This window comes from Bactrocera neohumeralis, chromosome 5 (assembly GCF_024586455.1).
Source record: "Bactrocera neohumeralis isolate Rockhampton chromosome 5, APGP_CSIRO_Bneo_wtdbg2-racon-allhic-juicebox.fasta_v2, whole genome shotgun sequence".
Taxonomy (NCBI): Eukaryota; Metazoa; Arthropoda; class Insecta; order Diptera; family Tephritidae; genus Bactrocera; species Bactrocera neohumeralis.
Window position 1 is genome coordinate 45,959,739 of NC_065922.1, and position 25,838 is coordinate 45,985,576.

The 25,838-nt window shown below is 38.6% G+C and overlaps 2 protein-coding genes across 2 annotated transcripts in view; both read right to left on the minus strand.

Annotated features, from left to right (window-relative positions):
• LOC126759289 (uncharacterized) overlaps positions 1 to 25,459 on the minus strand; it is a 73,003-nt gene extending 47,544 nt beyond the window's left edge. Inside the window, exon 1 of the mRNA XM_050474025.1 lies at positions 24,978 to 25,459. Coding sequence (XP_050329982.1) covers positions 24,978 to 25,459 — 482 coding nt within the window. The remainder of the gene's footprint in view (positions 1 to 24,977) is intronic.
• Positions 1 to 25,838, minus strand: part of LOC126758939 (irregular chiasm C-roughest protein) — a 724,984-nt gene that overhangs the window by 281,200 nt on the left and 417,946 nt on the right. The gene's annotated exons all lie outside the window — the stretch shown is intronic.

Consider the following 25,838-nt stretch of genomic DNA (forward strand, 5'->3'; position numbering starts at 1 on the left):
AATAGAAATCGCTACCGCTTATTGATGACCGATTATTTTTGGCCCGAATTGGATGATATAGACTTTGATAAAATGTGGTTCCAACAGGAAGTTTGGTGAATTTGTTATCTCCCGAAATGGCACAGTCAATTGGCGTGCGATTTGACACCGTTAGACTATTTCCTGTGGAGCACGTTTGTCTATGCCAACAAGAAAGCGACGATTGATGAACTTCGTATGAATACTGAACGTGAAATTGCAGCAGTATCGGCCGATTTATGCTCGAAAACCGTCGTAAATTGGGTTCAGCGTCTAAACATTTGCAAGCTTGCCCGTGGTGGTCAAGCAAAAGAAATCCATAATTAATATCAGCATCAAATGTACTTTCACAGGAATAAATAATTTCATTGATATCAGACACCATTTGTAGCATTCTTATTGAAAACTTCGTTATTCCTCGACACGTTTATCCAATATTTTTTTTCATAAAATCTCAACAAACCAAAATCTGGATCGTTTATCCAAGAGTGTTGTACTCATGGTAAGACTTCTTGGTTTTATTGGAGGTCTGTTATGATTTTATAATATTCGAGGTCAAGGTCTTTTCCAAATAATTGGTATAGAGGCATGTTCTTCCTAAATACGAATATGAATTTCTCACTTTTCTGCTATTTTTTACTTAATACTGTGGGTGTGCTGGTTATCCATCGTACTGGTATCTGCAAAAGTTTGTAAGAAAGAGGAAAAATTCAAATGAATATTTATTCTAATCAGAGTTATTGTCTTAATTGAGATTAATTAAAGTTGTAGTCAGTGTTTTGCAGCCTACCATAAAGAGAATACGCACTCATAACGTGACTTACGTAAACACAGCAACAAATGTACGTATATATATGTATATGTAAGCATTTATTTATATTTTTAAGCACATAAAAGCAATCCATGATGACTCAAGACTAAAATAGAGTCTTACGACTGCGCGTAACTTGCAAATTGCCTCCAATGAATCCGTCACAGTCTTCCCTGTGCGGAGCCAATGAAGTACTTGAGTTCAATTTTAATGCTCATTCTTCGTAATGTGTCTTTGCTGTTGTTTTTGGCTATTTTTTGCCTTCGTTATATTGCCGCTCTTTCGATGAATTCAAATGGCTGTTTGGAGGCTGTGTGCATGTGAATCTTCAATTTTAATTTTACAGTTTTAAAGGTTTAGTACGAAGCTATTTGTGCTACTTTACTTCTTTTGCTGCTCCTGCTTCTGTACGCGCTACCCTATTAGTTGGCTCGGCAATTAATTGCCCTTTGGGGTCATTGTGGCAATGCTACTAGATGTTGCAATTACTTATTACATACATGTCTATGTATTTGTGTGTACGTATTTGTAGATGTGTATTTATAGTCTTGCTTACTGGTTGGCTGTGCGCTTCGCTTCCCTCAGCCCATGCGGTTGCTGCTGTTCTTTTTTTTTGCCTTAGAACCGGAAAGTCTCAATATAAATTAACCTCTAGAAATTAGGTCGAACTGGCTAATTAATGTGTTTGCAACATATCTGTAATGTCTAATTTGTTGTTCCTAGCGATAAAGCAAAGAGCAATTGATGAGTTCAAACATAGACCATTTGCTACAATTAACGATTGTAGGCAATATTCTCAAGGCATTATTTGTCACAGATAAACCGTTGTTTTTATTCGATCAAAGCAATGTGTTGTTTGTATTTTGTGCCATTTCCTTTCTCCATACTTGGCTACTGGTTCGGTTATTTTTCACTATTTATACCACCGTTCTCCTCAACACTTTCTCTGCTGTCAAAGCTGCCGGTTGTTTTTACATAAATTCAAATTTAGTTATTAACCTTAACAAATCTATTTTATGCGCCCCCTAATATACTGAAATTTTGTCATGCGTGTATGCACACACTCACCAAAAAGGTCTCTAAAGAATTTGCATTTGACCACTCCGCAACCGTAACCGCACAGCAGGTGGCTGTGCCGTGTGAACTGAGGTGGCTGCTGGTGCTTGAGGGTGTCTATTCATTATGTTTCCAAATACTTTTGTTCACACCATTTCTCTGCTGCTTCAATTACTATTGCTTACAAAAACAACGTTGACCACAATAGCAACATATTCATTATGAACCTTATTGCACTCTTCTCTTATTCCCTTGTATATGTATCTCCGTTCGGGTCCGGGTTAACGCCACTGCGCCAACACTCTATCACCTTAAGCACGTGCAGGTCAGAATTCCCATTGTGTGCTAACTAATTCCAATTGATTGTGCAACAAATCGTACATCGTTCATTGTTACTGAGCCTATTCTATTGTTTCGTGGTTCACGTTTCTTCTCTTCTTTTAATCCTACGTTTGTTTAAACTTTATTGCGTCTAATTTCTTTAGTCTTGCTTCGTTTCTAATTGGATACTTTTACTCTAGTATTCTTGTCTATTGAACGAACACGAAAAGTTAGGTGAGTTAACAAATTACAACACTGCATGGAGGCTCAAAAATTACACAATGGAAGTAAGAGAATAGGAAAAGTTGCTGGTGAATATGAGATTATACTCTAAAATCTGCAATTGTATTAAGGTATACTTTTCCAGAAAAATAAGTAGTTTGAACAAAAATTCAAATGGGTTATGTTAGTCTAGTCGGCTAATGAGTCACGCATATACTCTTGGTCTTTGCGATGCCAAATGAATTGCCGTTACGTAGTTGCAGTTCATCATCCTTCAGGAGGGCAGTGCTCGACGCGAGTTTGAACAGATTCTGCGGCTTCACTAATGACAACTTTTCCAGTGTCTCATACCGTGTAGCCCCAAATCTTTGAAGCGCTGTCTTGCTAATGCGGGACAAGTGCACAAGAGATGCTACTTTTTGCCCTGGTGCTTTGTTCTTGACAGTTCCTGCGGTCTTCTCGATCTATCAGCACCACTCCTCATGATGTGTCGCCACCAGACTGTGGCCAGTGAGTATTATAATTATGTTTCTTTCATTCAATAGTGAGCAGAAACTTTGTGTATTTCTAATCCACCGCTTTTTTGCTGTTGCAAGTTTTGATTTTTGCAGTTTGCATCACGGAAGATCATTCCATCGATTATTGACGTTCATTACCATTCTCATGTCATATCTAGCCCAACGTAAAGACAAAACATAACTAGCACTATGGACAAAAAATAGTAGGACTTTGTTCATAATTATAAAATTCTTAAATTATTCTTCAAAATCTATGTCGTCCCCCTCAAAGTATTTCACTTGACCCCAATGCACTTGTGCTTACGTTTTTCCAATCCTCGAAACAGTTGTTAAAGCCAATTTCCAGAATAGCCTTCAATGCGCGTAGCGATTCACTTAACGTCTTCAATTGACTCAAAACGGTTTCTCCGGAGCGGTCGGAGGAGAAGTCACACGGAGCCAAATCAGGCGAATACGGTGGTTGCGACACGATATTTGTTGGAAATTTGGTGAAAACCTCACAAAAAAGAATCAATGCAGTAAACGACGGTGAATTATCGTGGTGAAAAAATCACGAGTTTGTCGGCCCACAATCGGCCTGGATATCTGACCTGCTTTGTCGGGTTTTTTCAGCTTCGGCCCCCTTTGCCAAGATATTCGGCCACGAATCGGCTGTTTCCGGGTTGTAAGCATAGATCCAAGACTCAATGCAGTAATATTCCGATTCATGACATCCTGGTAGTCGGACGCTGATTTTGAAACCAATCAAGCTATCACTTTAGGCCCAAATGATCAACCATATCGTCAACGAGTTCTCGACCGTCTTTGAATAATACATACATATGTATATACCAATCAAAAAAACTCGCTCGCGACAAGCAATTTTCACCGAAATCTCTTCCCAACATTCTGAACGTTTCGGCATCAGAAGAACGGGGTTTTGCACGAAATTTGAATTAACAAGTCTTGCAACCCACAGCAGTAGTAAAAAAATGTGGGTTACATTTTCAGATGACAGCCGTTCACTAGTCTTGCCATTCTCGTCCACTAACTCATTTTTATCGATGTCTGGCCGATATGCGAAATGAGATTATGACCTTGATAACTTCTACGCTGCCTACGTAAGTATATACTGCAGTGATCCGGTAGCTTATAAGGCTGCCTCAAGGCTAGTTCCAGAGTGTATATTCCTACTCCGTCCGACACTTTCGATTCATCAGTGTAAATGTTTAATGTGTACGTGCAGGGGCCATGACTATACACCAACAATCTCTAAGTTTACTTTGAATTTTCTTTTCCAAGTGAAAAATGCTAGCAAGTAGTTGGTGTCTGCCAACCACCATTACATACTGTGCTATGCCCGAAGATTCTATATGTAAATTTTACTGGCGCATGGAGTCGTTCCTCCAATTTTTCCGCACAATTTTATCGAAGATGTCTGTAGGCGGCATAAATAGGACTAATTCAAGAGCCGCATTTGGGCTCCCGTTGAACCTTTTCCATTGGCTTCCGGTAAGTAGATTAGTGAAATAATTAACTAATCTTGACATAGAGTCTTGCAAAGTTTTACGCTGATGCTCATGCAATTCTATGGACTCAAAAACTTTCAATAACTACCAGGTGTACCATGCAAAGATTCCATTTAATGAAAGACGCAGTCTTCAATAAAAGGTATATTTGAAGGTTATCAAGCTTGCTTTAAAAAACTGAGGGACTTTGTAGACTTCTTTTAGCTTCTTATTTAAAAAGTCTTGTATTTGAAGGATGACCCGTTTTTCACGTTTGTTTTTTTTTTGTGCAGGCATGGTTTTTTGTTCTGGCTACACTAAAGTCACTTCTATATTGCAATATTTAAATATGTCTAATTTAAAAACCTGCTGAAGAAGATCGTATGGAGGCACAGATGACAGTCGCACAGTGTGGAGAATCGCACATACTCTCTGGTAAAGCAATATGACTACCATAGCTCCACAACATTTACTTTTATTTACCGGCACATTAATCACACAACTTCGTAACCATATTCCATTTCACTCATACTGCTTGTATATATGCGCCAGTACGCCTGCTGTTATGCTACATTAGATGTCAAAGTTGAGGTGTTTGAGGTTGATTACGATATTTTTCTTCCATATGACTGCAAGTGTAAGGAATATTTATGTGTTTTATTTATTTGGTATTTTCTCATTTCCCCCGCACTAAAGTTTTGCCTCACTCAATATTTCTTATTGGCTTATTGTTACTGCCTTGCCCATCAGCCATGCACAATGGAATGTCTCAACAACAGTTCGAGACACACGAAAATGTGAGTCAATGTGGCAAAACTGAAACTCTGAAGTTCATGCCCTCGCTCTCGCTCATTCGTCTGTAGGTCACCAGGCTATCTAACATGCATGTACGTCTGGCAATCAGTCAATGGAGCATGCGGTCGGCTAGTCAGTCAGGTATTTGTGAAGTCATTCTGTCAGCTGGTGAATGATTGCTTGTGTCAAACACTTAGCTGCCGGTTTTGACTGTAACGGTTGTAACAGCAACGGCAGTCAATCTGTTTTGACCGTCTCTTGTCCTCAGCATTCACGCTTAAATGAATAAATACACAAATATGTTGTTTTTGTAATTGCAACATCGGGCTTAACCCTCTCTATCTCCGTCACTCTTCTAAACGCCCAGTTTGGCTGTTCATAAATGTTATTGGCACCGCCTCATCTGCGTGTCTGTGAAGAAAATAAGCCAACCTAAAATGATTGATTAATTCGTGTTTGAATAGTCAAATCCATTTTATTTACGAGCTATTACAGACGCAGCCACCAACAAAAACACCAGGCTGGTTCAGTAATATGGGCAATTGTAGCAAAAATATATATGTAATACCGCCACGCCACAATTGCTTTTTCGTGCTCATCCAGGTTTTAGCCATTCGGCGCATATTTTGGTTTTCTCCATTATACTTTATTTTCAGTGGCTCGCTTTTTACTTGTGGCAATCCATCGCCGTTTCGGGGCAGCTTTACTCACTTTGTTTATTGAACTAAATTAGTGGTTTTGAACACAATTCAATTTTTTGTCTGCTCGGTTTTAGCTTTGCTGCTGTGCTCTGGGTTTTAGTTTGTTTGATTCGGGGTTTTTGCGCTCGCCGCTTAACTTTTCGGAATTTCGTAACTTTAATTGATTAGCAGTCAGTCACCCGAATTACCACAACGTCAATTTACTTACGAAAAACGTTATGATAACATTTTGTTGTTATACTCTCACACCTGAGCATTTGAAATTGTACAAAAACCCTAAATGATCCAACAATTTTATTTTTAGTATTAAATGTGGCGTTAACTATGCGTCGAAATCGGCAGTTTGTTTATTGTGTTGTTGTAACACCATGCTTCTTTTTCCGTAATTTTTTCTCGTACGTTTTTTCTCGTGTATTTTTTATGGCAGAGTTTCTGCTACTGTTTTCAAGAGAGGCAGAAAATGTGATAATTGCTTAATTATCTTTAATTTGAATAGAGAAAGAGGAAATTAACTGTGTGTTAGCGAGGAAGAGCAAAACGAGTGATACAAAATCGATAATGAGCCATTCTCGTGTTTTCATTATTTAGCAAAATGTTTGGCAATTGCGCTGTCAGCCCTGTTAAACTGTACGTTTAATGTTTTTGGAATGAAATTGTTAATCTCTAGCCAACACTTGTGAAGAAGCTTGAATGTGTTCAGGGAGTGGCTCTCATCGACATCTGCGGTTCACTTTGGACTATACCAACAATGGCGCTTAATGTCAGTCTACACACATTTCCGGCAGGTACATTGCTGCGAAGGTCGCTCTAAGGCTCAAAGAAGCTGGGTGTATGAAGGAGTCTAAACAGAATTATCCTGAAATACTCTTCTCCTTCAATTGCATCCCTGAAAACTTGGACCACTGCGTTACAGAGAGACTACTCCTCGTGGCTGTTTCTCTTCTCACATATCGACATGGAATATGTGGACGGGGAAAAGTCGCTGGAGAAGAGGAACAGTGAGGTATTTCACGGGTGGATCGGATATAGGAGGAAAAGTTGGTCGAGGAATCTTCTGCAAGAAGCTCTTCCTCCAGCTTAGCTCTAGGCACCTGGATTGACGTATTGTTTTTCAAGCAGAAGTGCCTGCTATTAAGGTATCAGTGGGCTTACTGCTCCGAAGAGCAGCTTATTTCACGGAGATGAGCATTCACTCCATTTCGATCGGGGGTGGTTTTTTACGTGGTGGGTCCCTAACCCATTGCACAACCCTGGAGAGGAATTTTTCGCCTTCTTACTTTAGCCCGTCTTCAACCGGATGTTTTTTTGGCTACCCAGAGAATACTTGGTCTAAGACCGGAAGTCGTGAGCTAGTTGAGCAATATTTAAAAGAGTCGTTACCTGGCCTCCCCCAAGTGAATTGCGCTCAGAGAACTTTCCTCACTTGCACGAACATAAGTTTTGAACGTTGAGCTCGCAAACTGTGCGCTCAAAGCTAGTCAAGAAGGATCAAACCTCACTAGATAAAGCTACTTAATTATCAGATTCGTTGGGTGCTTGATCATTCAGAATCGCTGAAAACTGCTTAACCGATGAGCTAATAAGAAAAGGCACGCTTACCCTGCTCACATCAGAATGGGAACGAGTTAGATCGCTGTTGTCATCTTACGTACTACCAGTAATGGACATATGAATCGCGCGTGTGCTTAGCAGGTGTTCCTCAACAACCTCCTTCTAATCTAACTTTTCAACAACAATTTTTTCGAAAATTGGCTATAAAGATTCTGATTCGCAGTGCATAGACTCTGTCGGAATGAAATCAGCGGAGTTTTTTGAAAATTTAATCAAGCAGAATCTATATTCTGATGTTGTTGTTGTCATAGAAGCAGAAAGCAATTATCAAATAATCTTGAGGCATGCTGCGGAGTTGACAGTCTTTGATCGGATAAACTCCGGGTCAGTACCGGTTACGTAGATGGGTATGAAAATCGGTTATCATCAGTATGTAATGCTCAAAGGTTATGACTCAGCGATCTGTAATATAAATATAATAAAAACCAGATATTTGTGCGAAGTGATTATTCTTTAAAGAACTCTATGCCTTGACAGAAATTTGATTCTACGAAGCCAACGATATCTTACTGACGAACCCTAGGCAAACTGCCGCCTGTAATTAAAGTGCTGAAATATTTTTTTTCTATATTCAATTTTGATCAGTTTTATTTTCAGTATTTAGCTTTGCACTTGCTTTCTTTCTGTTGCAAAGCGTTGTTGATGGCTGTTGATTTTGTGCCGCGTCCGCAACATTTCTGCAATTTTCTATTTTCCTACATGCATTTAAATACATTTTTATCTCTCTTTATTTCACATAGCCGATAAGTGCCACTAAACGGTAAAAAATGTAACGGTTATATTGTGGCATGTAAATAAATTTTATCGACTATTTGTTTTTCTCTATTCAATTTGCATGCTGTTTTGATGTTGGCGCTATTGCAACTTTAACGGAAACAGCGACAGCGTTCTTCCGCTGAACAACTTTCGCTCCGACTGGTGCGACCGTGTTGCACTTTAACGCCCCTTTGCATGTTGCAAGCTGAGCGCTTTGTTGGCACCAAAGCTGCCTTTTTGTGCAGCTTAAGAAAAAACGTAAATACTTCACACTGCGCTCCTCGTGCATGCTTTGGAGTTGCAGCGATTACATCAATTACGGTTGCACACAATAAATTTTCAAAGGTTTTCACGGCATATAGCCTGGTCTGGCGGCCCTGTAGGAAATACAGGCCAACAAAATTGCTGTACAAAAGTAAAAGTGAGTGCAGAGAATTCTATGTGATTTATGATTCAATCTATAGATCGCTCAGCAGGTTATCAAATGTTTCATGAAAGAGGGATACTGTGATTTCGCGCCATCTGTCGTGTTGTCACAATTCCTTTCACTTTACTGTCATTCTCACATGAAACATTAACCAAATATTTTCTGCGAATACAGCGAATATTTATACCCCTTGACTGGTTAAAACCTCTCATTTATACTAATGATTTAGACAAATGACATCCCTGTTTTCCTTATTGAGTTTTGTACCAACATACTCTAGGCTCATCCCTTGAAGGAAATCATATAAATTTGTGCAATATTCTGCGCTAATTTAAAATGAATATTTCTGCGTCAAAAATACCTACGAAAGAATGCAAAAGAAATTTTTTATTTATAAGAAGAGACATTTCATTGTAATTGAAAGGTTATGCGTCTTATAAATCAAAATTTCGTTAGTGTTCCTACGGAGCAATTTCTGTTATGGTGTGGTGCTGTTAGTTGAATGTAAATTTGGTTATTGGTGGAATTCTCGTTTTTGCTTCATTTGCTTTTAACTTTTTTTCTGCATTTCCTGCAATTTTAATCCTAAAGTCTTTGAGCAGGTTTCAAAGTGACGGTGCATATATAGAATATGTAGGTTGCTTTTATATTTCGGAATTGAAGAACAAAAGCAAATATTAGTAATCGAGAATTGCCTTATTGTTTTTAAGGATACTCCCCATTAAGTTCTCTTTACTTTTGAGGTATCTCTAAAACATATGGTCGGAATGCATCAACCGCCTCTTTAGGTGTCGAAAAACGTTCATCTATTGGTTTATCTTTGACGTACGGGAATAAACAGAGGTCATTCGGAACTGTCAGAACTGTACGGTGGTTGATTCAACAAATTGAAGGTTTGAGTGCGGAAAACTCAGTTGTTTCAATCGATGTTTGAGAGCTCGTGTCGTGACGAAGAGAGTGATCCGTCTTCGGTTCGGTTGGTTTTCCGAATTTGTTGAAAGATAACGGACAAACAAATGATTGTGTAATACTCAGAATTTACTGTTCTGCGTTTTTCTATTCAGTTTTTCCAGAAAACAGGCAACCATTTGGAAATGCTTCGTGCGCGATCAACTTTTGTTGGATTCGGCTCATCTCGAAATACTCATACCGTCGACTGCTATTTACTTTCAGCCGCATAGGTTTAAATCCACGATTCAACATCTTTCACCATTTCATAGACGTGTTTCGAAGCTATCGTAATTTTTAACACTTGTCGCGCGAGCCCATTTTTGAGCGATCGACAAACAGATATTCTTTATATTCAAATGTCCATGCAAAATGAACGTATGGTAGTCCTACAAATACCCATAGTTGTCTCAATCTCACGATAGGTCACATGACGATCTTGCAATATCAGACTGAATTTGAAAGATGTTTATGAATTTCGACTTAGCCCTAAGACCTTGATTGAATCGATAAACACTGGTCCTTAATGGAATTTCTGTTGGTGAGTTAACCCACGTCGAAAGTTGTAAAAAATAATCGCTTGAAAATGTTCGCGATTTAATTCCATTTTCCGGCTGGAATGAATATTTGAAGTTACTGTAAACCACACAAATAGCGGGCGTATGTCAAAACGTTCGGACTATGTATAACACCAAAAATGTCAAACTTTATAAGCAAGTTGTCAGTTGTCAGATTGCAACACTAGGATTACCAAACCGCGAAATGTAAATGGCAGCCTACGTAGCGGTGACGAAATATTTAATTTGCATTGGAAAATATGGCAGCTCTTAATACACTTTTACGCACATAAGATTGCGCTCGTGGTACGTATTTATGAATATGTGTAATTTATTTTATATTTGCATGCGACATGTTATCAATTTGCGACACATGCCACTTGAAGTCGATTAAGCCACTCAAAAATGGTCTCTGACTTCCTTCAACCGCTAATGAATTGTATTATTCATGACAGCAGCGGCGAGCAACTTTCGCAAATGCAATTGCAATTCGCCATTTGGCAAATGCCTTTTCATTTCTACGCAGCAACGAAATACCCCTCGATCATGGCGATGCTGCAAGTGGTTAAGTGATTGTCGTACTGTCGATGTTCGGTCCAGTCATTTTATTTTAATGCATTAACGTACAACCGGATTTGCATGCGATTCATTGTGCCACGCAGCAGCACTCCGTATGTAAATGCCTATTGCTTGGGGCGCGTTGCAACATCCACCTAGCTAACCGGCTTGCAATCCACCCACATGCGGAGTCCAGTTAACCGATACAAATTGCATTTATCACTTTCAATGGATAAACAGCGCTGCAGCGTATTTTTAATTTTAACTTACGCCGTGTGAATGTGGGGTTTGCCGTGATTTGGTTGCCACAACAGGTTGTAAGTTTTTATCACTTTATACACTTTAAGTATGCGTTCGAAGGATACTTAAATATCGCATTTCTTGATTAATGAAAAATCAGTTTTTGCTTGTTTGGTTGAGATGGGAATTAATGAGCCTAAAATCGAAACCTCCCTCCTCTCCTCTCGTTCATGACACCGCAAACTAATACATTTTTGCTTCAAATACACCCAGAAAAAGGGAAGGTTTGGTATTGTCTTCAGCACTATGATTCTTTTAGTGTCCATAAAAGTGGTTTAATTTGGAAATTTTATCCCAAGAGTAAAGAATCCAATTTCTGTCAGGCTTTATTACAAAATAAAGGGTGATCCATTTCGAGGTTCCCTTCCCTTTTAAAGTAAAAACACTGAAACTTCAAATTTAATGGGGGAATATTTATTATAAATCGACCGGCCCAGAACGTGAAGTGTTCTCTAAATAAATCCATTGATTGATGCGATGTGTGAAAAGTGGCGCCGTCTTCTTGACACCAAGTGTCGCCAAGATCACGAGCTTCAATTTGAAGCATCAAAAGTCGGTTATCTCTCCGACATCATTTTTAAAGAAATATGGACCGATGATTTTCCGGCCAACATAAATCTTTTTAGGTTGCTCTTCGTCCCAAATGCGGTAATTTTGCTTATTTACATACCCATTGAGCCAGAAATGGGTCTCATCATAGAACCTTTCAAGAGCCCACAGAGGATGGGGATGTCGCTTGGGACGGTCCAGAGGCTTTAGTTCTTGCAAAAGCTGTATTTTGTGCGCTTTCATTTTAAGATCTCAACGTAGAATGCGTCAAGTCGTTCCATACGTCAGTACAGCTTATTGCGGACGGCGCCGAATCGACTCCATGGTCTTTGTGTACACTCTCAGTTACGGCTGCTACATTTTCCTATAAAGTTGAAAGATGAATTTTCGTTATAAAGTTGAACAATTTATAAAAGTTATTCGGGCGTAAGTCTTTCCAAGATTAAATGCCAAATAATACTGAACAAAAATAAGTTGGCAGCTTGACATTACTCAGGCGTGATCTGTCAAAAGAAGGCTATGGAAACCAGTATCTCTACTTGGATCACCCGTTATATTCTACTATTTCAAAACTATGTAAAATCAAACATTATAAGTATGTCGATCATCCCAAATATATATATACTTATGCACACATAGCTGGTATGTAGAAACTTGTTTAGACGCTGACGAAACATATCTGATAATTTGTTTTACAATTATTCGGGTACTTACCGCCCACATGCGATGTGTTTTATTACACGTTGCTGTAATGGGTGGTCGAAAGTTACAAACTGAAATGAACTGTAGATATGTACTTGTATAAGCATAGTTTTACATTCGATAGCAGCTTGATTAGCCTGAGATGATGTCTATGGTGTGTAAAACTTGGAGAAAATAAATTTTACATATCAATATATTTTGAAATTTAATAATACAAGTTATTTCAGTAACAAATAATTTGATAGTTGTACTCTTTGAATATCTTATATATTCGAGAAACAGTTCTCCAGAACAGTATAAGACTACTTTGCAAGTTCTATATAGTGAAATTCAGTCTCACAGTTTTTAGATATCGGTCGCACACTTCTTTTTCGTAAATTGGAAAAGTTCTTGTATAGAACGCTTTTTTATAGTTATAATAGGAATCTTTAGAACATCTTACATTGGTTATTGTCCAAGGAAAATGTTTCAATCTCAGGGGGAATTGGGGAGATCGGACAACTATAGAATATTGCTGAGATACAAACTGTGTGATCAAAATGAACATAAAGATTTTCTTATACCATTTAATCTTATAAGGAATTCAAGGAAGGGTATTGTAGTATCGTTGCAGCCGAATTTAAAGTTTTCTTGTTCTTGGTTTGACTGTCTCTGTAATATTCAATGCAGTATCATATTAATACGCCAGTTACTTTAAGGCTTACAAGTTGGCACCAATTCTATATACCACGTCTACGGTCACCTTTTTCCCTGAACCTTTCGCCCAAACTCGTAGAGAACATTGTCAGAGATTTATGACCTGAGAATTTAAATAATACTTCAACAATGAAGTCGATGATTTTGTAGGTATAAAGCCACAGCAATTCGACTCAATCGGCACTTCTCAAATGGCGATCAAGTTTTTATAAGGAGTGCAGAAATCATATTTCCTATTATTCAATGTTCCATTTCATAATTTCACTTCGCGAGGACTCGCTGTAGTATTAGAAATCGTTATGAACTTAGCCATACTACGAATTTCGAATCTATTTTGTGTATAGAAAGAGGCCCGCAAAGCGTACGTTTATGTCAAAGTTACTTTAATCAGCGCCTCTTTTTGGACGCCACAGTAAAGCCTCTTAACTGTAAGTGCTCACCCTGAAGCAAAACTAAATGCTATTGCCTCAATCCCCTACGTCCAAATAAGCTGTACAATAATATTGAAAAGAAGTCACTTAGTCACTTAGGATTAGCCCATTCAACCTTAAAGTGTAGGTGGTCCCATTTATATTATTTATTGACAATATTAATATTTCCGTACATACATACCTATAGTACATACTTGTACACAGCGAATATCCTCAACTTTTTGAGCCATCAATTGGTAGCTACGCCAATTTTTATATAATTTTTTCGATTACTATTGTTATTTTACCAATACAAGACGTCACAGAAACTAGTTTTGTACTTGGAGCTACATACATACATATTTATGTATAGATAAGTCTACCAGAATTGAAAAATTTTATACAAACCACTTTTTATTTGTTTAGCTCAAAATCGCATGAATAATTCAAAATAAATAAAAACTATAAATGTGGTTTGACTTGTACGAACGCCCACGCGACCAAGTTGGGGAAAAAATATTAATAATAAAGGCCTTTGCAGCAGCAATATGAACATATTTTGAGTTGTAAAAAATGCATGGCTTAAGTAAATAAAGGTACGTGAGATGTAGTAGCAGCCTAAGCCAGCCAAAAGTGGCGACGCTTTTCAAGCCAAGTGGCCCAGCGCAGCCACACAAGTGTTTGGATTGGAAGCTGTGACATACATATGTACATATCTATAAAACTAGGAAATATATTTATGTTTAAATGTAAATGTGATTGTAACTTTGGGTTTATATATTTATGTGATTGTGCTCATATGTAAATATATGTATAATTTTAAATGTTTTGTTAATGTCTAAGCCAATTTCGAGTGTCGAGCTGTCAAAAGACAAAAAGGCAACTGGCAAACCAGCAATTACGAACGGCTACTAAATTATGGATTTACATACATATATATAACTTAGTTTCGCTTTGTTGACGAAGTTTTCAAGCTAACGGCGTATATCAAAATTCGTTACCTTTCATACTCACAAACACACACAAATCAAAGTTCATAAATATGCACATGAAGTCACTCTTAAATGTCTGCGCATGTGTCTGTGTGACTTGGAAACTGTGCATGTCATTAAGGCTGACTGACTGACTGACTTCGCTGACTGCTGTCAAAATAAACGATAGACAAATTTCAGCTGGCGACAACACTTTTATTTCGAAACTCATTTTTGCGGCGCCATTAACAATTGCATTAATCAAAGTGGCATTTAAATGCATTTTTCGCATATGTGCAGCAGTTCAATAAAAGCGCAATTGTAACAACAGCAATTAAAACTAAAGCCAACAACAACAGCAACAGCCTAAATAACACAAAACTTCAATAAAAACGCAAAAAGTGTTAATTGAAGTTTCAAATAGTAAAATTTAAGCGCAGAAACATGCTGGAGTTTACAATAAAAAACCGATTTTAAAACTTGCAACATGCCAGCATTACAAGCTGTCGAAAACTGCAAAATCATCGTTAAATATCTACAACTATAAAATGATATATCGAACAGGCCGACAACATACACACATTTCCAAACGAAACTCAGTCATCAAATACACAATTATTGGTACAACATTTCGTATGTGCAACATCACTGGCATTGCATGCTGCATTAGCTGCCACGCTGGCCAAGCTGCCAGTCGTTCGAATGCATAAACGTGTTATGTTTTTTCTGCCATCTGTTAAGCTGCTGCTGCATTTTCAATTTTAACGCAGTTTTCATGGAAATCATTGTACAATTTCAAGATGTAGTTGTTGTTGTGAAATAAGTGACTCAGTTGCTTTCCTTATAGCTTAGTAATTCAGAAAACGCTCATGTTTTCTGTATTTTTCTGAAAATTATGTGTTTCTCCAAATAGTCTTCCAGCAAAGCGCCGAAAGTAGTTAAATGTTTTGGTTTTTTGGTCTTCACATTCAATATTTTCTGCTACGGGGTTAAGTCAGTCTAAATTTCTCAAAGATATCTTAACATACAAAGATTATAGTGATATTTGATTCAAAACTTTGAAAATGGGTTCTACGGGCGCCGGTGAAATACAGTTAGTGGATTAAGTGGATGCGTTCGATACTCTCAGAGTACTAATGTCACCGGATTTGATAAATCCATTTTCGAGAAAAACGCGTTAAAAGTTTTACGTGGTGAACTACTGAGCAGAGAAAATATTTTTTGCAGTATTAAATCATTTTTTCACAAAGAACCCATGAGATTCTTAAGTTTGAATATAGGTAAAGCAGATTTATGTCTGCTAGTTAAGTCTATCAATAGCTGGCACCAACACTTGGTGGTGATCAATTTTGATATATCTACCTAAAACGTGATAAAATTAACCTATATATTTGAGAAAGAAACTATGTTTCCACATTTGCGACTTTGTTTCTGTTTCATCTACTTTTGGTAGTGCGAATATGCCTGATTTTTGCCATTGCTATTTGCGGGCGCTGTTCTTCTTCCAGTTAAAGAAATCGACAGCTGAAACACATGGCGAACTCCAAAGACATGCTGCTTCGAAATAAATAGCGTGCCGTGTTTGGTTTCAACGCTTCAAAGACGGCGATTTCGATACTAACATGAATAAGCCCAAACACCTTCTAAGACGTTGAATTGGAAACGTTGCTCGATGAGAATCCGTGTCATATACAAAAGAATTTGCTTCAGCATTGTACGTCACCCTCCAAGCCATTTCAAATCGACTACATGCGCTGGGAAGGATTTAAAAACAAGGAACTTGGGTTTCTTATGACCTCAATAGGCACGAAAAAGTAATTTTGCTCCATGACAACGCTCGGGTCCACCTTGTCAAATACGCTTAAACCTACCTCGAAACGATTTAATTGGAAGTGTTGTCCCACCCGCCATAACCCCCAGATATTTCACCAAGCCAATTTACAGTGTTTTAATGTGGTGAACCATTGTCGGTATAATATCATACAGAAAACAGTTCGAGTGAATACAACGGCTCGCTGCTCTCTGCGTAACGGAAACACTAAGAACCACTCCAATGGATGCATTTGAAAGGTTGCTCAACCTGTCACCAATTACCATTGCAGAGGAAAACTCGGCAGGGAGTCGGTGGATAAGATAGACCACATACTTTCATCTCAGGCAACCCTTCCAGCTGCCGGAATTTCGCAATATCTTCCTGGCAGAAGTCTTTGCGGTTAGAAAAGCTGCTGAGGTAGCTAAGAGCGCTGAAAATGAAATAAAGAATTCCAATATATACATATGTCGATAGCCAAGCGATAATTAAGGTAATAATCCCATATCGCAATGCGTCAGAGAATGTCCTTAGAAGCGAGGAGCCGGTGGATATAACGGCTGCATATACTCCGGGTTGCAAACCACAAGCTCGTTCTGGGAAAGGAAATAGCTGATGAGATTGCTAGGCTACCGAACTTGTTCCATAAATACGTAAATCGTTAAAACCTGTACCCAACGAAAGTTCCGAAAGTGATGTCAAACCGAACAGGGTGAGATAGAATCCATTACGGGCATGCAGGGTCGCTAAGCTCATATGTAAGCGATCAGAAGAGAAATACGCAAGATTTAATGCTCCACGATCTTGAAAATACTGCCGGGTGGTTGTTGGCCTGGTAGCAAAGCACAATTAACTGGAATTATATGCGAGCCGTATGGACATTACTAACGGTGACACATATTGAAATTGCAGGGAAGGAGACATGAGAGAAACGCTGGAACATCTCCTCAATCTCTGTCCGGCCTTATTTAGAACTTGGCTTGAATATCTAAGAGCTTCGCAAGGGACTGGACGAAGTATCACAATAAGATCTCAAATCTCTTATGAACCTCGCAAAAAGCGTTGACGTTCTGCTCGACTTCACCGAAGCTGCACATCAACAATATTCACTGATATACATATTTCTTAGAACAAAGAAGTGAATACAAATCTTGATTTCGATCGGTCCATTTATAAAGCAGTTATATTCTATAGTGGTCCGATCTGAACAATTTCAGAGATTGTTGCGGTACCTCGGGGAATAATCCGCACCCAAATTCGTGAAGATATCCCTAAAATAAAAAAGAACTTGATTTCGATCGATCAATTTGTATGGTAGTGGCCTCGATTCCTACGATTGAGCAGCTTTTTGGTGAGGAGGACATGTACGCAAGCTCAGATCGATATCTGATAAAGTCAGAGACTTGTTCTCTTAGCAACTAGTGAACTCAGTTTGTCATATTGACATTTATACGTCTATATACTTTACAGCATCTTAGACCTTTCCTTCTGGGAAATTTGATATATCTTAAGGTAATTTACCCAGGTAGTAGAAATATTATGTGACAGCTTGCATATTATTATATCAAAGGCTTAGAACATTTCCTTCACATAACATTATTTGTAATTTTGTCTGAAAATACTGTTTTCATTTATTCTAAATAGCATGCGATAAACTTCTACTTTAGCAAAATACACTACTATTTGCTAAACACACTGTACCAATTTATTTATAAGCTGTCAAATTGTTGGTAAATAATTCTTAATCATACCTATCTGAAGCTCAGCACGAAATATGTTCAACAAGATTTTGAAGATGCCTCAAGCAGCTCTGCGCACACACTACACTCTACACGACGAACATCATACAATATTATACACCTATAATATAGAGGTATATAGACTATGTATATACCTATGTATACATATGCATATCTCAAAATTGTAAATTTATAAGTGCGTGTTTTACAGCTTGCTGACTATTATTATGCTATTAATACTGATAATTTGTTGTTGTTGCTGGTAAATGGATTTGTTGAGCATAATTTTAATTGATTTCTCTACCAATGAACCGTTGTGGCATAGTTTGTGAATGCTGGTGTTCTAAATAAATACAAAAATGTTGTTGTTTTTGTTGTTCTGATCTGGCTAACAATTCTAAAGAGTTTTATTATTTATGAAATTTTAAAGTAATTTGTACTTGTCTACAAGTAACTCAATTAGGATATAATGGTATCTGAAGAAGGTCCATGTAAAAAACCCATTCGCGTTTAAAGGCGGACTTATTTGTATCAAAAATATCTAGTAAGATTACGGAGGAGATAATCATAACTCATTCTATCCCTCACACAATCTTTAAGAACAACGTTCTAATCAAATAATTTGTCAGTAAATTTGTTTATAAATGAAAATATATTAAACCAGTCTGTAAATCTTAAAAAATTTATTTAATTGGAGAATGGAAAAAGAAAAAACTCTAATATCAATTTGTAAAAAAATTGGCATTAAGGTTAACTAGCAAGTCTTATTAGTATAGATTATGATCTCTTTTTTTAATTCCATTTCGTATCTTATAGATACAAAGTTAAAAACAGATCATAATCTATAATAAGACTAGCTAGTAAACCTTATAGATTTTACATAGTAAAGTTGGACTTATATGAGTTATTTTGTATCACAATTTAATATTTTGTAAGATCTTAAGTATGTATTCAGTTTGACTGACATAGGGCATTAATAAATAGATCAGAGTAAAATAGATAGAATTGTCTATCATTATCCTTGTCGGCCAGCTTCTCAAGCTCTACCTACTCATGCACTACGGCGTCTCTCTTTTTTGTCGGCATATGCGTCTCGCTTCCTTATTCAAGCCTCGGCAGGATGCATATTTTTGTTTCTACAATACGGTGGTTCGAGTTAATGTTAGATCCTCGGAGCGTATACATGTCAAGAACACTGTAGACTGACATATTCGTCTATCTATCACAACTTGACCGTTCTGGATTTGAGCTTTTCGACCCGGTTTGGGCATGACACAGCCAAGCCGCTTGATGCATTTTTTTGTGCTGGAATATAGTACCACCATATTTCAGGTCGGCGAAGTCGACCAGCCTCAACCCTTTTGGCGATGCTTCGGCATGGAACTGATTTTACCAACTGCTGTGCCGTAGGTACTTCTTCCACACCCTGTCGTGAAAGCAGCCAAGCATAATTTTTATGTCGTGCAGATTTCATAAGTGAAAGTAGCCATGTTGAAGAATTTGGCTTTTATGCGGTTTGTGGTTAGGCGCTCATCCACCCAACTGCATGCCAGAACTCGACAACTGAGTCTTATCTCTAACTTATTTTAAGGTTTCCATTACTTAAAATTCAGTTGCACATATACAAGGTGCGTTCCAAAGTAAGCAGGACTTTAAAAAAAACAGAAAAAATGTTTTTTTCGGCAAAATCAATTTATTTTATTCAAAATAGTCTCCTTCTGCTTCAATACAGCTTTTTGCACGGTCCAAGGGCATGTCGAACGAGTGTTTTAGCTCGTTGGCGGGTATGGCCGCCAGTATGCCGGTACAAGCCTTTTGAATGGACTCTACGTCTGCATAACGCTTTCCTTTCATGGACAAATGCATTTTATGATGTCATTCGAATGTTGGATTCTGAGCAATTTTTGGTCGTCACTCAATTTGTGCGGAACAAACCGTGCACACACCTTTCGTAAGCCCAAATGTTCGGTCAAAATGCGATAAATTGATGTTTTGGAGATGTTCAATTCCATTTTCATGAATTTCAATGATGATTTCGGCTGATTTTTGATAAATTCACGCACAGTTTCAATGGAATTTCCGGTGATCATTTATGTCCTCACGACCACTTTGAAAACGTTGAAACCACTGGTGCACTCTGCTACGGGATAGGCAATCATCGCCATAAACTTGTTTCATCAATTGAAAAGTTTCGGTAAAAGTTTTATCAATTTTAAAACAAAATTTAATGTTGGCTCTTTGTTCGAAGCTCATTTTCAAAACATACTGACACTTAAAACGCAATAACTTCATTTCCAATATATGAAATGTCATGAAATTTTCACTGGACAATCAATAAAGATAGCAGATTCTAACCCACCAGTCGACATATAGATGGTGCCACCAGGGGACGTTAGATTCAAAAACTCCTGTTTACTTTGGACCGCACCTTGTAGAAATTCGGTTAAGTGGATTAATAACTCTGACGTATTAGGAACTTTGTGCTCCACGAATCCCACACCCAATTTGAACTCCTTTATACCGCTTTTGTAGTAAATAGCACAAGGACCTGCTCGCTAGGCGAGTAGTAGGAAGTTTTGTAGACATTTATATAGCGAGCCGATTGCTTCAAGACCGACGCCCGCTCACAGTCGCACCTCCAGTGAATAGATGCTGTAATTAGACTTTAACGATTCCTTCAACCAAATATGTCGGAATGGCTTCACTGAAGCTTCCGTGACCCTGGACTCTTATATCTTACACTCACGTACCCAGGGTGCGCGAGTAGAACGTAAGAGAAATCCTACGATTGTAACTATACAGCCAGAAGCATGACTACACTCCGTACACCCCTAGAAAGGCACTGTAAGCCAGAAATAGGCTACACGTTTTGAAACTGTTAGACCTCTCTACTAACAAAATAAAAAGAGGCAATTGAGTGTGAAATATATGTACTAGAAATGAAACTATTACTATTATGCAATATATGCAACAATATCTACATTTTCGAATATACTTACCTATATTATACATTTTAATATGGGTCTGTTACATATACATACAGACTATACATTCAGACACACTCGTAAGCAATAAATATCCAAATAAAAAAATGTCTTTTATGTAACCAAAATTTGATCACATCTGCACTTATGTACTATATACTTATATATATAGCACAGTTAACAAGGTCTATAATTTCACATAACACTTTAAATAGATTATGCATGCAACATTTAACGAATTACAATTACAGTTATGCCAATTTCGGCTGAATTCAATCATTTCGGTTTACATCACATCAAAATAAAACAGCAAATAATTTGCACACAATTGACGCTAGCCCAAATTCAGATTTCTATACATGCTTATAAGTATACACATACATATGTATAAAGTATATTATATATTATACGAATATGCCTCTAGAATTACGTAAATGTGCTACATTTTCTTGCAACACAATATGTGCCGAATATAAAGCTTGCTACTAGTCTCAGCTGATTGCTACTTGCAACAGCTTGAATGGTCATGGGCACACCTTTTTCACTGTTCCATAATTGGTAACACGAAATAGCAGGGTGGAACATTTTGAAAAATGCTGGAATAAATTTACTAAATTTCAGAAAGGCCTAGCTCACTAACGATACCTCTTACAGTATCTCATATCATGTGGCTCCCAAACGCTTAAAGCGTAGTCTTGCTAATGCGAGCCAAGTGCATAAGAGATGATCCATTGTTTCTCTGTTGTCTTACTCTTGACGTTTCCTGCAGTCTTCTAGATCTGTTAGTCCCATTCTGCAGGGTGTATGACTACCAGAATGTGGTCAGCAAGTATTCCAAGCATGTTCCTAGATTCTTTCTTATCGAATGCTGGTAGGAACTTTGGATATTTCTGATCTACCGCTACTGTTGAAGTTGTGCATCCCGGTAGATCATTGCGTCCGTTTTGACCTTCCTTGCCATACTCCTATTCAGATCGTCGTGTAGATGATGTAAGGGTTTAGCAATGTTGGTCACGTTTCCCAAAGATCAGCCGTACACCACTTTTTCCATCTCGCCCAGTTTCTAATTGTCATCGATGCCTTTGTGATCTGACACCTAGTAGAAGTAAAGTCGTTTGGTTCTGGCAACAGTATTCACTGTTGCCCTGCTTTCCCAGACACTTCTGACCTATACGCGAAACGATGTTAAGGCCTTGATTGCTGATTGACTGTATACGTAGTTAACTCTGCAGTTGCTTGTTGGGTGACGCATTCAAGGCTAACTCTACGGCTCTTCCAATAGCAAAGACTTTTGCTTGGCTGCCCTAAGCCTAACTCTGAATAGTATATAAGTCTAATTAAATAGGCTGAAAAGAAGTGGAGGCACTTGGTATATCCGAAATTAGAAGTATATATTTCTGATACCTTTCGAAAAACTAATGAAATTCAGTTTCAGTTTCTTTTTCTAAAACTGTACGTCGTCAGTAGCCATTTTATACTCTCCAACTACAAATATAACCACTGTACAGCGGCAGTAAGTCGTTATGTAGAGCAGCCTCGTGGAAATTGCTGGTTGCCACAGCAACAGCAGCTACGTCGCAAGCTAGCAATTTGGCGGTCTACAGCATCCATTTTAAAATTTTCGAATTTTTTAAGTTTTTCACCCACTCGCCAGCCGCGGTGCTTCAAAAATGTTGTTGCGTATTTTATATTTCTTTTACATTTACCCGGCGGTTTGCATTAAATTAAGCTGCCAGCGATTGCTTTTTGTAGTGGACGCAAAGATGCAAAGGTGAGGACAATACAAGCGTATCAATCGTCTGCCAAGTTGCAACACCGTGTGCGCATTGAGCTGAAAAGCCAACATTAAATCGAAGTTGTAACCAAAAACAAAAGCAGCGCGGCAAATGAAATGAAGTTGAACTGCTTTGGCTTTTATTTTCATTTTCAATTTCCTTTTCATTTTCGTGGCAAGTTTAGTTTCAGCTGTTGTTGGTTGCAGGTACGGATGCTGTTGCACAATGATGCCAAGTAGCGGCGTGAATTGATACTTACACGAGTGTATTTAAAAATTTGGCGTGACGGTACCCCATTGGAAAAGTTGCAAGTCTTTATTGAGCTGGTCCGAATTTAAACTTTTTTGATTGAAAGCTTCCCATAAGTTTAAAACTCTTATAATTGTGGTCGTCCATCTGCCGCGACTCTCATTCTCCCAGCTTCGATGTCGTGCGAGTATCGTGTCTTTCTTTATTCAGTCAATTGCGCTCTTATTATTTTCATCCGTTTTCTTTAGCTCCCACAGTTTTTTTCTTTCGTGCGCTAGAAGCTCAATGGGATCATTATCACTTATGACTAATATTGTATCACCCGACACCCGACTTACGCCGGTTTTCATTTTTTAGCACATCTGATCAAATGTCTGCTCCATATATAGTAAGACACTGGTGGTTGTTGTCATTAAAAGCCTTATTTTTTCTTGAGCGGGCACGCCTGTGTTGGATATTAGTCTGCTCAGATAGGATGTGAAGAATGTGCTAGTTCGTCAGCAGTTATAGCTCTGATTTTCTGTAGCGAGCTGGAGTTTACGTAAGTCTAGCCATGTTTACGTCCGAATCATGCCCTGATTCAGCTTTTTCGGGCTTCCTCTATGTCTCGGGCTGTGATTACTGATACTATATCTGGCATTTCAAGTGTATTCCGTCCGTTCCACAGGGCTAGGCCTAAAATGGACCCTTGTACTGCTCCTAACATCTATTTGTCTTGGTCCCTCTCTAGTCTGGTACAGCAGTTTTCTGTTACTAAGATACTTTCAGACCACAGCATTGATGTACAATTTTTTTCTAAAGCTATTGAAGGCGTTTCGAACGTCTAAAGTCGCCAACAGAACTCTTCGCTCGTATTTGGGGCATCTATGCTGTGCGACTTCTATACTTTCAATGACGCTTCGGATAGCGCTTAGAGTTAACCTTCCGGGTCTAAAGCCGTGCTTCCAGTCTATGTTGAAGTAGTCTTTCATAGAGCTTTCCCGTTGTGTCGGGCTTGCATAGTGGGCGGTATGCTGATAGCAAGCTGGGATTACCTTTTCCCTTGCTGATTAGCACAAGTCGTTGTTTCTTCCAAATTTCAGGAAATATTTAAGAGTAATGCGGATCGCTCTATGGCGATTGTTTTGATTATTTCTGCTGGGATACCGTCCGAGCTGGGCGATTTGTTAGTTTTGAGCTTGCCAGCGGTCAGTTGCAGTTCCTCGAGGGTGAACTTGGGGATTTCCGAAAGCCTTATAGCCTATTCTGGTTAACCATGCCATCCATTTTGGCAGCGTTTAAGTCAGGTGGATTGGTTCGAGCATCGAGTTTCTTCATTTTTGTTATCATCCTCGCGTAGTTGCTCCCATTTTTCCTTTTTGTCTGCTTCACTTTACGCCGCTTGATATTGCTCGGCTTCTTCGTGTCCTGTATCTCCGCGCCTAGATCTCGTGTATGATCTGTAAACTGCTGCTTTATTTTTTCTTTGTGAAGTCTTGAGCATTGATTGATTGAACTTTCCGGACAACTTTGGGAGAGCTACTAAGCGAGGTCTGCTCGTCTATTTCCAAAATTAATTTCGGAGTATTTAATTTCGAAACGATCCATTTTCGTGCTCCTGTATTTTTCCTTTTCTGTGAGGCGTTTGTTCCGTTGTCGATCATGAAAGATTGCTTTTGGGTCATTCTTTGTAGAATAAACTGTGTTAACTATTTGGTCGGACTTTTCATTTTCTAAGCAAGTCTAAAGTGCTCGTTGAAGAACGAAGCACTGAAACGCTAAATAGGTATTGCCAAACGGAAATTACGAACAAATTTGAAATTTGGCTCTTAATATGGCTTGAACTCGAACTTCTCATTTTAAGATATAACATCTATGGTCTATGATCTAATCCAGGGGTATAAGCCAAATATTCGAGATACAGTTCAAAGTTCGGATCAAAATAGAAAAAATAAACAAATTTTTGGTGCTCTCTTTGCGTTTTTAAAGTTAAGTCAATCGGGGCTCGAGATTGCAGGGCAGCTTACACGCAAGTATCTCGGCAGGGCAGCTTAACTTGTCGAGTCAGTTGCATAAATGTACTTGTGGCAAGTGGCTGTGGCGTTGCATCAAAATATTCATCCTGCCACAGTTGTTCCAGTCCGCTATGCGTTGTGCACGCTCCTGGCGTTGGTGCCGCTGCCGTTCCCATTACCGTTGTCGCTGCTTTTGCCTGGCTCACATTTAACCTTTTCAACGGTAAACACGCTGTGGCAAGAGCTTTGCGGACTTTGCCTTTTGGGCGAACTGGTGCACTACCAACACGCTTACTGTCATTATTATTATTGTTGTTGGTGCTGATGTGTTTGTGGCAAGATGCCTCCACCCATGCAAGCGATCGCTCCTCACCTGTGTGCCGTATTGGGTTGCCCCAGCACAATGCAGTGCTCGAAGCGGCTGCAACACAAACTGGTTTATTGGCCAAAAATTGGTAAATTTCAGGTTTGTTAGCCACACTCACCAGGGGCATGAATAAAGCACACACACACACACATACTTTATGTATTTTGATAAAGCGTGTCAGAAAGCGTGCGACATGCGATGAAGGGGCGACACAGCGTTGACTTCACAGCGCACTGTTGTTCTTGTTGTGGATTGTGGCAACGCCATTGCTGGCGCTGTTTTGTGTATGTGGTTGTGGTTGCTGCAGTTGCACGTTTGTTGTCATTGTCTTGTTGTTGTGTGCCAGTAGTGGTGGATACACCTTTGTTGTTGTGCAAATTTTGCTTTTGTTCTCGGAGTTGTTGTTATTTCACTTTTTACTTTTATAACAATTGTTGTTGCTATATTTTTGTTGGGAACCCAACCTTAATTTTTTCGCATCACACAACCCTACAGCGTTGCGCCGC